At 41.3% G+C, this 13,929-nt stretch overlaps 1 protein-coding gene across 1 annotated transcript; it reads right to left on the reverse strand.

The window, feature by feature from the left end:
• Positions 1-3,363: 3,363 nt before the first annotated feature.
• Positions 3,364-13,535, reverse strand: CTXN3 (cortexin 3). The gene is made up of 3 exons (XM_027094394.1): positions 13,477-13,535; positions 10,781-10,995; positions 3,364-4,538 (listed from the first exon to the last, which is right to left on the reverse strand). The coding sequence occupies exon 3, from the start codon at positions 4,446-4,448 to the stop codon at positions 4,203-4,205; it is 246 nt and encodes an 81-aa protein (XP_026950195.1). The 5' UTR covers positions 4,449-4,538; positions 10,781-10,995; positions 13,477-13,535; the 3' UTR covers positions 3,364-4,202.
• Positions 13,536-13,929: the final 394 nt, after the last annotated feature.

Genomic DNA, 13,929 nt, shown 5'->3' on the forward strand with positions numbered 1-13,929 from the left:
TGGACACCAAGGGGGGTAAGTGACGGAGGGTGGTGGTGGTGTGATAAATTGGGAGATTGGGATTGACATATATACATTAATATGTATAAAATTGATAACTATTAAGAATTTGCCATATAAAAAATTAAAATTAAACAATTTTTAAAAAACGCTATGAAATGAATTCAATAAAAAACGAACTTGAATACATATTTTTTTCCTGCATACATAAGTATCTGCTCTAATTTCTGCCTCTAAAAGCTGTTGCTTATTTTGTTTCAGCTTTAACCCTTAAATATAGTAAAAGAATGATCTCACTTGGAATGTTCATTAATTTAACAGCAGGAGTCAAGTTAATCTCCTTCAAACCCCATATTCGACTTACTTTACAGTATTTAAGATGCTTTAATAAAGATGTCTCTTGGAGGGAGAAATGTTGATCTAGAACTTGGGGTCTCTTGGGAGAACAAACCAGTCAGAGCCCAGACTGAGAATGAGTTTGCCACATTTTTCTGAATCAGAAGTCAGCTCTATTCTACAGTGACCTTGGGAAAGTAATTTTTGTCATCCTGGGATGCAGATATACATGATAGAGGGCAGCTGCACTCATTATTAATATCCTGTAAGGTAGGCAAAATGCTGCACTGTAACTCCTGTAGCCAGGAAAGAGAGGGCTTCTGTGACCTTTTGAGAATATGCTGTTCACCCCAAGGAGCCCTGAGTAATTAAAACAGAGAGTTAGCACTTCTCACAGGAGGGATCAATTTACCCTGAACAGCCCAAAGCATTTTATCACCTGTTCTGGTCTCTTGCTCTGGACGATGGAGGGTGGAGAACGGGGGACCCAGCGAGGGGGTGGCTGAAGAAGGAGCAGTAATCTGAGAAGGGAAAACAAAAATAGAGAGGAGGATAAAGGGAGGAAAGAAAGAAGAGCAGGCTTTGGGAGGCCCTGTGGCACTTACTGGCAGTCCTATTCTCAAAAGCCTCGTGGAGGGCTATTTCAGTCTGTTCCCGTTATAGAAGCAGATCCTAGCGTGGCCCCGAGGGAGGGTACTGAAACCGGCCTTGACCACCACTCCTCGTGTCATTTTCTTTCTCAAGAATCTACAGGGATTCTTGAGAAAGAAATCACTTTCATTGTGACTCTTAGGACCTTTGGATGTTCAGCTCCACGCTCATCCTGCCTATGTGAGTTCCAGCTACCCCTCCGGCTGTCTTCTCAGCCAGGCTGCCCTCCTGCCTAAAAGCCCCACAGCCACACCTCCTTCTCCTCTTCTGTGGCTTTCCCTCCTCTCTTCCGTTGCACGTATCTAAAACACGTCCATCCTCTTAGGTCAAGATAGAATTTATTTCAGAATAATAACTTACATTGCATACAGCTTTATACCAAGCACTTAAACATGTACCATCCTCACCTGAGCCATTATTTCCTGGGACATTTCCTTGACTATCTTGGCCCACATCCGTCTCTCCCATATTCTATCTCCTGAAGCACTTGTTCACTGATCCACCTCTACAGAATCAATCTCTAGATTGATTACAGGAAGAGTTTACAGGAAGAGAAACTGAGGCGATCTATTCTAAGGAACTAAGGAGGCAGAATGTTGACTCTTGCTATTTCCTTTATATTTTTCCATATTGTTTCTACATTTTTACTGTGATCATATACACCTTTTATACTAAAATTAGTGTGTGTGGAGGCATATATCTTTGTTAAGTTCCCAGATGATGCTGATGGCGTAGGAGCCATAGGTTGCCACAGTCATTTGAACAATGATTCAGACACATGTCTTCTTGCATTTCTCAGCTCTTCAGTGAGGTAGAAAGTTACTCAAGAGCAAGAACTAGCCCTGCACTTTTCCTATCTCTCCAGTGCTAGAAATGCCAGGCTCAAAGCAGGTGCTCAATAAATACCTGAATGGGTTTGAATAGACTCCCCATAAAAATAGGAAAAAAATTAAATAAGGTTACACGACATGGTACATTTGAAGAAAAAAGAAAACTTTATAATTAGTGGGTTAAAGAAAGATGTAATAGTAAGACAGAAAAAATACTCAGGTGACTTAATAGAGCACAGGATGATCAGAGATCAGCATCAGTGTTTTGTTTTAGATCTAGAAGCAAAGGATCTTTGAAGGCATCAATTAACTTGTAGCATGAAGAAACTATGAGGTGGTTCTCTTTTTAACCTGGCTCATTCTTGAAGTGATGTGTTCAGTTATAAATTCTATAGCTAAAGAAGAAATCTGAGTAGTTGGGAAGAGTTAAGAAAAGAATCAAAACGTATATACATTGCCAGTGGGAATGTAAAATAATGCAGCTGCTTTGGGAAACAATCTCACAGTTCTCCAAAAAGTTAAACATAGAATTAACATATGGCCTAGCAAATCCACTCATAGGAATTTACTCAAGAGAACTGAAAACACATATCCATACAAAATTGTGTACAGATATGTTCATAGCAGCATTCTTCAGACTGGCCAACGGATTACCATGATCGATGATGAATAAACAAAATGTAGTATAACCAAACAACGGGACATTATTTGGCCATACAGAGAAATGAAGTACTGATCATTTTACAACATTGATGAACCTGCTTTAAAAACATGCTAAGTGAAAGAAGCCAGACACAAAAGGCCATGTACTCTTTGATTCCAATAGTATGAAACATCCAGAATTGGCAAATCCATAGATTAGAAATTACTGGATTAGAAATTATTGGGTCTGAGAGAAAGAGGGATGGGAAGTGACTGCTGGTGAGTATAGAATTCTGGAATTATATTGTGATGATGGTCACACAAAATTCTGTGAATATACTAAAAGCCAGTGAATTGTATACTTTAAAAGGCTAAATTTTATGGTATGTGAATTATATTTTAATAAAGCTGTTATTTTTTTTAATGAAAAAAATCAAGAGAGAACATGGGGAGGGGGAAATCTGGGCAGAAGGACCGTCAAAATGTTAAAAAAAAAAAAAAAGAGAGAGAGAGAGATAAAAGGGAGCTGGTTTACTAAGGGCTGTCTTTTTAGGCACAGTTGGTTTTTTTAAACTTTTTTTAATGTAAAAAATGATGGCTAGCTGAGGAGAAAATTAGAAGACATAGACTATAAATACAACCTAAGGAGTTTAGATGCAAGCTTTTCCTATCAGTACAGAAGTTGGAATAAGAGGTTTTCATATCTCTCTTTTGGGGGGACTTAAACAGTGCTTAGAATAGGTCTTACGTGTCAGAAAAATTTGTGGGAGCCCTTCCTGAAATGGGAGAGGGATGAATTACATGACATTTTGTGGTCTTTGCTCTCTTTCTCAGAACAGTTAGCCCTCAGTATTCGATGCCACTCTCTGCCTCCCGAGCGCTGAAATAAGAGAGGAGACACTTCTGTTTCTTGAAAAGTTTTATTTGGTTTCTATTCAGTCATAAACACACATTCCTCTTAAGACTGTAAAAGTCTTCTCCTCTAAACAATTAACTTTTTATTTAAAAAAAACGTTGAAGCAGTACTTGCAACCTATTATTTCAACCAGTTGTGCAAAGAAAGTAAATTCAGGTTATGTATAGTTACCTCTACGCATGTTACTAATATGAATACCCAGAATGTACTTGGCCTGGTAAATAGTTTTCAAACCTCCGTAAGCCTTTGAATTTAGTTTTATTTGAAAAGTAAAATGATATCATCCTCACCCATGTTTTCCAGGAATCAACCACCTCTTCTAAGCATTCCTATTGCCTTTCAGTGCTCTTTGCTTTAGGAGAAAACAAGTACCTGCTTTGGGTCCACTCAGCAACTTCTTCCTCATTCTTTGCCCAGGACCCAGCTTCCCATGAAAATAAAACAAACTGGGAGACATGATTAGAACAAGGAAGTCTCTTTTGGCCCTGCCATCAGATTCAGATCAGATCATTTCTAGTCTTTTTCTCTGGTCAGGTCTGGTAGGTCTTCATTTTAGGCAAAGTCACCATAGATGTTCTCAGTTGCACCATCATACACATTCAACATTCATTCATTGAGTAAATATTGAAATTTAAACCTTCCTATTTTGGGTTAGGAATATAAACTTCCATTTCCAATATCCTCAAAAGTTCACCGAATAAATGAACTGTGGTTCTAGAACCAGATACGGATAAAATTTGAGTTGCTGAGAACGTTGACTAAAGAGAATCCTGCGCCAAGACATGAAACATTTCTCCTCCTCAGGATGGGTTCCTGCTCCTGTCCTGTTAAGCAAGGGCATGGTCAAACTGCCCTTTCTCCAGGCCTTCAAGTCCGTCAGCCCAGGTCGAGGTTGGCATGCTCCGATACGGGTCCAGAAGAATCCGGAAGCACCTGACTATGAGGATGCCCAAGAAAATAAACAACAAAATCACAAAAACAAATGTGGTTTTCTGCTCCAGAGACATGCTAGAATCTGATGACACGTTCCCAAGGGGCACTAGGGGTGAAGGGACAGGCTGTCCTCCATCCATCGTCCAGGGAAGCTGGAGCACAGGGTCTCCCAGGTTCCTTCTCTTCCATCATCAGCCTGCTGAGATCATGGTGGCTGCACCTTGAAGAAGCTGCGGAATAAAGAAAGGGAAGGAGAAAGAGTCAACGCCAACGGGCAACTTTCTTTCTAGGCTCACCATCATATTTTTCAGAGAAAAGAAGGAATCTCTAAACTTTCTCCAAGGGCTGGGCCAAAAGAAAGCCATGTAGTGATAGAAGAATAGATGCCTAGGCAGCGCCTACCATGTTCCCTCTTGTCTTTTCATAGCCTATTCAGGACCCCTCCCTTTGGTCCCTGCCATCCCCACTGGCTTACTAAAATCCCATTCTATGTCCATTTTCCCCCCAGCCCAGATGAAGCCAGAGCCCTTGTCTTTGTCTGTTCTCAACACAGCTGAGGCAGGTATGCATTTTCAGGAAGTTCTTTATGAAAACACTACCTAATCCAAATGGGAAATAGAAGAAAAATGAGGACCATTAACTGTGTACATTTACAACATAAACATTGCTAGGTCTGTGAAGTTCAATGGAAACAGTGGAGAACTGGGTACAGAACCTTGTGAGCCTGTGTTAATGACTCCCTAGCCGTAAGCTGGCTGACTAGTATAGCAATACCCGTTCAGTCCCTCCCTTCCCACCACTGGTCTCCACTCAGTGAGCGCCGCCGTGACTCCCTGGACCAGTCTTCTCCAGCCTCGGCCTTTGTACGAGGCAAAGTATCAAGTCTTCTTCTCCTAGCTCAACATCTTATAATTTCTAGGCTTATCCCATAACTCAGGTTTTAGAATGGGTACACAATTCATTTGGGGGCTGCACTGATGGGCAACCATTCCAAGAAGATCCAGTAAATAACCTAGTCATCTTAATTCAAATTATGAGCCACATCTCCCTATAAATAAGTCTGGGGTCTCACTTCTTCACAGGGAAGCCACGACTAGAATGATTTAAAACTCAGTTTTAATTTGCAATTTTACCACCCTATGCTGATTAAAAGGCAGATGCAAGGATATGGTTAACCCACTTTGCAGCCTAATCACGTGTTTTGAGAGGCCTGCTAAAATATAAATATATACTCTTATTCTCTGACCCTTTCACCACCAACCCCTTTTAGATATACCAAACTGAGGAGACATTAGAGATGAAAGCATTTTGAGAACTCTACAAATCTTTATAAACTGTAAGCCTCTCCCTTCCCAGCATATCGTGTGGTGACCAAGTTCCTATTAAAATAACTTCATTTGGTCAAATCATCAAAGGTCTCTATTAAATTGCAGTATTTTATCAAGGAAAGTGACACATTAACACATTAGTAGGGATTTGTCTTTGAATACTGTTCCTATTTGAAGGAGGGAGAAATGTGGTAGATAGAAAGGAAATTGAAGGAATATCTTGCCAGGAACGAGGGGCTGCTAGAAAGGACTTGTGGGAAGCAGACATGGGTACTGTGAGCAGATCGTCCAGCAGGAGAGTCCTGGGGAAGGATGAAGGAGACTGGGTAGAGATGAGAAGAGCAGGAGATGGTTATAAAGGGAGATGGAGATCCAGAGGTCCAGAAAGAAATGGCAACTGTTTCACAATTTTGCCTGGGACTGATCGAAATCCCTAGAAAAGCCTGCTTGATTTTAAACCTGCAATCAGCTAATCAATAATTTACAGATTTGGAAAGCTCAACAGCATGTTTAAGTTAAAGGGAGCATCAGTATAATAAGATGCAGAAATAGAAATAAATGTAAACACTTGGCCACCACAGTACAAAAATATTCAAAGACCTCTAAATTTTGTAAATGTCTGTCTTAGAGTAAAATGTCCCTTTTGGGTAGAAATGATTCTTAGGAAATGTTCACGATTGCTTTTACCTAAAAAATGCAATGTTTCTTTTAGATGAACAGTGGAATTTGGGCGAGTAAATTATTTCGAAAGATTTTGACACAACCGTCATCAGTGTTAATAAAAATAAAAGGCAGTTATTTTAAGTACAAGAAGGACCAGAGTTACTTGTGGCAGTATTTTAATCCTGACTGGCTTCCCCCATCACGCAGCATACCTGTCTTCCCTTTGCTGGGTCCATTTGTGTGTGCTTAGGAAATAAAGTCTAATTTTAATACGGACTAAGGAAACCTTAGTTAAAAGATGCCATTTTCAAAAGTCATATAATACGTCCCTTTTCTCAAACCAAGCTCCCTGGACTCTGATGTTCACAGTGTATACACCCTGAATTAGTCACGAAGCCCTGTGTGAGCAGTCCATCCCAGCCATGGTCCTTCTCACTATAGGCCACTCACTTTGGTTAATTTGCAAAGAAGCCCTCTCTTTCTTTCCCCATACTTCCTCTATACTGCATCATGATTCATCATTCTAAGCTCAAGTCTTACCACTCCTCCCCTCAGAAAACCCACATGCTCCCATGTCCAAGATCCTAACCCACCCATTAACCCCCTTATGGACCCAATACCCTTGTTTTCTGGACCACAAATTAGATCATATACTCTGACAGTGGAATTTTTCTAAGGTATTACTACATTTTCAAAATAAGTTCAGAAAACAACAAAGATCAAATCACATTTGGTTTTGAGTAAAATGACCAGTGGACAAAAACAAACTTACACGTAATTGATCTGCAGACACCTAAGGAGAGCGTCCTGACTGTGTCTGCTCTGCAGCTCTACCTGACACCTGCTATTCTTTGAACATCTCCAGGTTTCCCACCTCTGAGCTTTGAGTCGTGATGCTCTCTGCCTGATCCTCTCGTCCTCGCCCTATTCCCACCTTCGGCTTTCTCTCCCTCCCTCGGGGTCCACACCAAATCCCACCTCCTTGGTGGAGCCCCAGTCTCTCCCTTCACCCAAGGCACCAGGGCTTCCTGCTCTGTCCCCAGCAGCATTTCACCTGCATCCTGTGGCAGCATCTATTACAGGACATGTCTCCCCGGTGTTCGTCAACTTCCCCTTATTAAACAACAAGGTCCTTGAGGAATTCCTTGCTGCTCTGGGGTCACTGTCTCTCTAAATAGAGGTTGAAGCAAATCTCTGGCCCCTTAGAGTCCAGGGAACTGAATTCAAACTTGGAGGTGCCGGCTGATACAGAGAAGGGGAAAAAAAGCACATGTCATCCAGCCTAACTGGGATGTCAGACCACTGTGTTTGAAATAGATCCTGTTTCAAAGAATCACAAATAGTCTGGGTCACAATGACACTTTAATAGTCATAAAGCTCATGATTTAAGAAGCAGTTGTTTGGTTTTTTTAATTTTCTTCAGCCTCAGTGCTGATGGGTCCAAAATAGAGAAATCAGCTAGAATTAAGCACTCTCCCTATGTTTAAGGGGTCAATCCTTTCTTACCTATCTTGCTTTTTTGGTGGGGAAGGGTAGTCATTTAAAATATCCTAAATCCCATTGTCTTACATGGAAACTATCAATGTCAGCACGTACCCATCTCAAGCTTGGGTCCTTCAGACTTTTCATCTCATTAGCATCTTATTTTACAATTTCACGGTAAGAAAAAATATTTTACCTGGAGAAAATCTATCTTAAAACAATGACGTGTTTCTTTTCTTAGTTTTCAAGTGGCGGCAACAGAATCAGTTCAGTGCATGTGCCCCCTTGTCCTGGGAAACCACACCCAGCTATTTGATTTCACCATCTCACTTCTGTGGTCCTCAACTCAGGCACCCTCCCTCCCGCAATGAATTGCAATAACAGCTGCAGTATATGCAGTACGTGTGTAGTCCTGCTGGGCACACAGTGTGTGTTCAAGAAATAGGTGATGATGAGCGACTGTTTTCTCTTTAACTGATTTTTGTGCAAAATGAGATTTATTTCTAATTTTCCAGGCAGGAATGGAGATTGTAAGTAAACCACCCCAAGTCATAAAATTCAAAAGAGTAGCATCCCCCAAAAGAATGTCAGAATCAGTAGGAAGTTGTCATCCCTCAGCTGTTAATGGCATGCAGGGTACAGTTAAACAGTGTAGTCTGTATTTTAAGTACTCCGAAACCACATAATTGCTGTACCTAATTTTTGAAACTGCTAGGCCACAAACCTAGTTATATGACTTGACATAATTTCAAAAGTAGATGTAAAAAGTAGTTCGTCCATTGAACAAGAACACTCACAGGCTTGTCCAGTATACACTCACACATGACGGACAGGATACTTTGTCCCACAAAGACATCCTGTGTACCTTGTTTATATTTATCTGGCAGCGTGGTGAGACCAGTCAGTAGACTGTAACAGGAAGGGAATTGGCTACGTAAGCGGGACTGAATTTGCAACAACTGGCAGGGACGAACTTCCTCAAAGTGCTGCACTATCCTGCAACCGTTCTGAAACTGGCTGTTGAAATGTTAACCTGGCTTTTAATGATTGAAGTAATACATATCCTGAGACTGACGCAGAAGAGAATCACTGTCGACTTTCTGAGCTAAAGGAAGCCTCAGCTGCATGGCTGTTTGTATAGCTGGAGTGTCTGGAGGCACTCCCCACCCTCCATCCCACCCAGCCACCCCAGACATCTAAGCATCCCATCAACCCTATTATGCATCTCCTCCCACAATTGGGAGCCCTCCGTCAAAGCCACCTCATCTCTTTTGGAAATTCTGTGGCTGAATCCAGTGAACAGCAACTTGCATTCCAGGATATATATGCAAAGATGCAAAATATTTCCTATAAATTCAAAGAATTCATGGCCCTCTTGGTGGCCAGCCAAGACCTTCAGGTAAAGACTTCCTGGCTCTTTCTAAGTACTTCCTGCGTTTTAACCATGACTCCCCCCACACCATTTTCTCAGCTCACATAAATACATGGCTACTTCCATATTCCTCTTTTCCAAATACAGAACTCCTGTTCCAATACAACAGTCCTGATGCTTCCGAATTCACAGGATGGTTAAGAGTAAAATTATTTTGAACACTCAAAAAATAGACCAAGGCTAGTAGAAAGTCCATAAATAATGATTTTAAAGACAAGCGAATGTGGTCAGCTACAAATGTCAACAGGCAGTTTCAGAACTGCTGCCAGCCCCCACTACTGCACCAGAAAGTCTGTTTCCTCTGCCCATCCTTGCAAAGTCAGCCTGCAGACACGTTTGCTTGGGTTTGCGAGTAAACCCTGTTGTACCTGGTTCACCATGCTGGTCAGCAGGAGACCTTTGTCTTCAGCCTGAGCCCTAACCTCAGTTTTACTTCTTCCCTATCTTCATCTTCCTCCTAATATCTGCTTAAAGAGTTTTAAAGGCACTGCAGGGCAAGGTTGCAGCCTTGCTGAGAACAACAGAAAAATACCGTGCAAGAGCCCAGTCAGTAAATGGGGGTATCAAAAGGCACCACTAGCAAACCGGAACTTTTAACTTCAAACGATAAACCTTACTGTTCTACTCAGTTTTCTTTCCCTTGTGTGTTTCCTAGTGAAAGAGAGTGCTTGCTGATACCTCAAAAGGCTAGGGCTGCACACTGCTCATCACCCAGGGACAGCAGGGACGGTCAGCACCATCATTATGAGTTGTTGGGTTGAGATCCTTTGTAAACAAATTAGAACATCCCTGTTACATTTTGGAAGGCTGGATGTTTTAGGTGAACAGAAAAAAATATATTGTAATGGGCAAAGAGCTTTCAAGAATAATTTACTGCAGCTTAGCAAAGAAAAAAGCGTTTTACTACTCTTTATCCAGTATCTGTAGCATTATAAACGTAAGCATGCTTTAAAAATAAAGGCATCATTACATTTCACCCGCTTGCATTAACTTTACCTAGCAACTATTTAATTAGACTTTATCTGACAGCTAGATCTAAATTCAGAACTTGGATCCAGAAGGCATCCATGCGATCATGGCTCATGCATATATTTAAAGTTAGAGAAAAGCGTTTAATTAGCCCATCAGAGATACAGATTTTGGTCAAATACCTGGATCTGGCTGAACAAACACTTGATCCATTTCCTGGTGGAACAGTTACAGGTAGTTACAAGCCTCTTTAGTTTCCATTCTTCCCAACCAAGCTGTGTTAAAGCAGTAGACAGTGGTAAGCTGCAAGCAGCTGATGACATACCCCAGAGCTAAAGCTGTTGTTTCAGGCTTAGAAACTTCCCATTAACACCCCGAGTTAAAGGAGCATCCTCTTTCTGTGTGAGGCATCATTAGCGGCCAATACAGCTGCTTCTCTGAGGCGAGCCATGATTTCGGTTCTGCCTCAGCAACTCTTCAGAGGATTCTGCTTCAGCGAGTAGAGGCAGTATCCTAGCAGTGTGTCTGAAATCATCTTCAAGAAAGCATTAACATTCAAAAGGAGTATGGGGGAAAACATCACAGGGCATTCCCATACCTTTTCAAAATCAAAGCCATAAATCTACCAGGGCTCTGTTCTTCTCTATTGATTGTTGACACTGTTCCTCTTTGGGGGTGTTAATTAGCACTTTGCAGCGACCAGCCTCCAAATTGATCATGGTTTATGACCTTCAGGCCAACTTAATTAATGGGAAGACTGCTGGGGAAGGGCATCAACCTAGCATTTGGGAGGTAAAGGGAAGACTCCTTTTCCTAAAGAAGACAAAATTGCCCTTTCAGAAAAGCAGCAGTTATGAGGGGCATTGAGGAAAGAACAATTAAAAGAGAACAAAATCCTATTTTTACCACCTGTTTGTAAATTGACTAGGTGGTAGGTCGCCAGATCCAGTGTCTCCTTTGGGCAGCCTGCATAACTGTGACCTTGGCAGTCACCTCACCCCACACAGGCCATCAGAGACCACTTGATGAATAAAGATAGACCTTTGTTAAGAGAAAGTTGTACTAATTCTAAAGATTATAGTTACACGGCACAATACTTATTTTCCTTGGATAGAATGCCTGAATAAATTTGGAAAATATTTTAGGATAAAATTCATCTTAAAAAAAAAAAAAGGTGCTTCTCTGGAAAGAATTCAGCCTAATCCTTAAGATGGAACATCCTTGTTTTTTTGGCAACTCACCACGTTCTTTGTTTAAGGGGAAACACAGCAACAATACCCACCCACCAAATGATGGGGTGCATGGTATTTAAAGCTAACTCTGCCTGTGCCTGTCAGCTCTGCTGTCTCTTCAGCTCTTGTGAGAAGCTGGCCGTGACCCAGTAGCTCTAGGGGACTGGAAGGGAGCTCATTTTCTAAGAGGAAAACCCCCATCTGCTAGCAAGAGACAACAATCCCGGATAAGTCTCAGACCCAAGGAAATTCAAATGCTAAATGTTAGGATCTAATGTCAGAATCAAATGCTTGACATTAGAACCTAACCTCACGAGAAACATGAAGGTTCTTTCCCCAGATGTTTTCCAGATTTTTAACAGAAATTCCTTTCCAATTAGTGTAACTTACTGTATCTTCACACACACACACACACACACACACACACACACACACACACACAACAGTGGAACAAATGAAATCCAACAGAGCACTGCCATTCAATACAAACTGGTGTCCTTCATGCTTTTCAGCCGACAGTGCTGGCGGACAGAACTCCCTGTCTCAGTAATGCTAACAGAGTGTGGTTCAGGGAACATTCTGACCTCACCCTCACTTATATACTTGTCGTTCCATGTGGCCATGTGGTAAGAAAGGACTCTAGTTAGAAACAAGCCTGGATTACTGCAGGCTCCCCTGCCCGGAGGCCCCCTCAGATATTGTCGCCTTGCTATGGGTAGAGGTGGCAGGGAACACAAGAAGGCTGTAGCTGTCCTCTAGCTACTCTGCAGGCGGAGGCCATCCCGGGGAGATGAGTGCCTGGCCTATTTTTAAAACTCTCCAGAGAAGTAGATTCCAAATCCCCCTCTGACAACCTCTGTTTAAACTAACTCCTCCGTTGCTTACTTAGTCTAAATGAGTCGGCCCATTTCTTTTTATTCTATCTCCGCTGCAGTCATTAACCACCACAAGATTCTGTTGGAATGCGCTTCCCCAAGGAAGCTGAACTAGGTAAACCAAAGAACATTTGATGAAGATCTGCTGCTACAAAGATCTTCCAGCCAAGTTTGGATATTTCTTTTCTAGAATAATCATCATTGGAATGATTGGTATCAGCCCCTCTCCCATGCAGTTACATTACTTCAATCATCATGAATTCTGAAACAATGAATAAGGATTTACAAAAAGTTTATTTCTTTGAAAATTTCACAGTAGGTCCTAGTCGTTTAGTCATTAATCATCTTTATAGCTCTTCTCTGAATTCCTCCCCAGATTTCTGCTTTCTTGTCCAGCTTTAAACGGGGAGCATAGGAGGGTACACAGAGCTGTTTCATGTTTTAGACTAACATGAAATTGTGATGACGTAGGACGATTTCATAGGTTATATATGCTATGCTTCTCTGATCCATTCTGACCCCAGGGTTATTCCTGGGTGTCAATTCAATCTTTCTTTTTACTACACAACACCATGAGTTAATATTGTTGGAAATCTGTTTTAAGAACTTTCCCTACCTTCTCTTTTCCTACCTTTTGTTTCACTTTTAATGTTCTTTAGGTTACAGTTCTTTCCTAAATTTCCTATGCTGCACTTTTCCATAAAGAAATAAACAGCGAATATGAAAAAAAAGTTCATGAGCAGTCAAGCTTTATGCCAACACAAGGCTGTGCTATTATTACTATCATTATGTTTCCTTCTGACTCTGCCTAATTCTCAAAATAAAATTGAATTGATTCTTGGTATAATCTTCAAAACAGAAACATGATTTTCTTTTCATTTTCATCACTAGATTCTTGGTAAAGAATCTTTTCTTCCTTCTTTTGGGTACATTTTTCTTTGATAACATTCATTAAGTTCATTCATTAAGGGTCAGTTATGTTCTGTGTTCAGTGTTGCAAAGAATAAAAGCTATGGGTACTAGGTCCCTGCTTGACTTGGTTCAGATTGTGCACTGCACAACTCTAGGAGGCTCCCTGGTAAGGGGCCCCAGGAGCTCACTTTCTAGCAATGGTTGCTAAGCTTCCTGACAGATGAGCCCATCTCCACCACTATTTCCCACTTCCTCACCTCCCCTTCACTATTCACCCAGCAGGCATCTGAATTATGTCCTTACCTCTCTACAGGACTTGATTTCACAAGGTTATCTGTGGCTTCTAATTGCCTCAAGCAAAAAAACCAAAACCAAAACCAAAAAAACCTTTAGCATTAATCTTCCATGTTCTTTGTGGCAACATTGGACATGGCTGACCACACTCTTCAAGGAAGGTCCAGATGAAAGAATACACAGAGCAAGATGGATGGAGTGGCAGGAACTGACATCTCAGCCCTTAGAGCCCCTCTTCTTTGGTGCCTTCTGCCTTCAGAGGCTCTCTTTTGCCTTCTGAAGCTCAAGCCAAGTATAACTCATGTGACTACCAGAAAATGTGAAATTGAGGATGTAAAAACAGGCAGACTAGGATATACATTAATGACTCCATCACTGTCAATTCATTAAGAAAGAATTGAAAGTCAGTTTAAGTGTGTCATTTTTATTTTCAG

This window comes from Aethalodelphis obliquidens, unplaced genomic scaffold (genome assembly GCF_003676395.1).
Source record: "Aethalodelphis obliquidens isolate GAN/ISIS:26980383/991018 unplaced genomic scaffold, ASM367639v1 scaffold4, whole genome shotgun sequence".
Classification (NCBI taxonomy): domain Eukaryota; kingdom Metazoa; phylum Chordata; class Mammalia; order Artiodactyla; family Delphinidae; genus Aethalodelphis; species Aethalodelphis obliquidens.

Bases quoted from the DNA above. Each gene is read 5' to 3' on its own strand.
- CTXN3 (XM_027094394.1), bottom strand. From the start codon at position 4,448: ATGGATGGAGGACAGCCTGTCCCTTCACCCCTAGTGCCCCTTGGGAAC.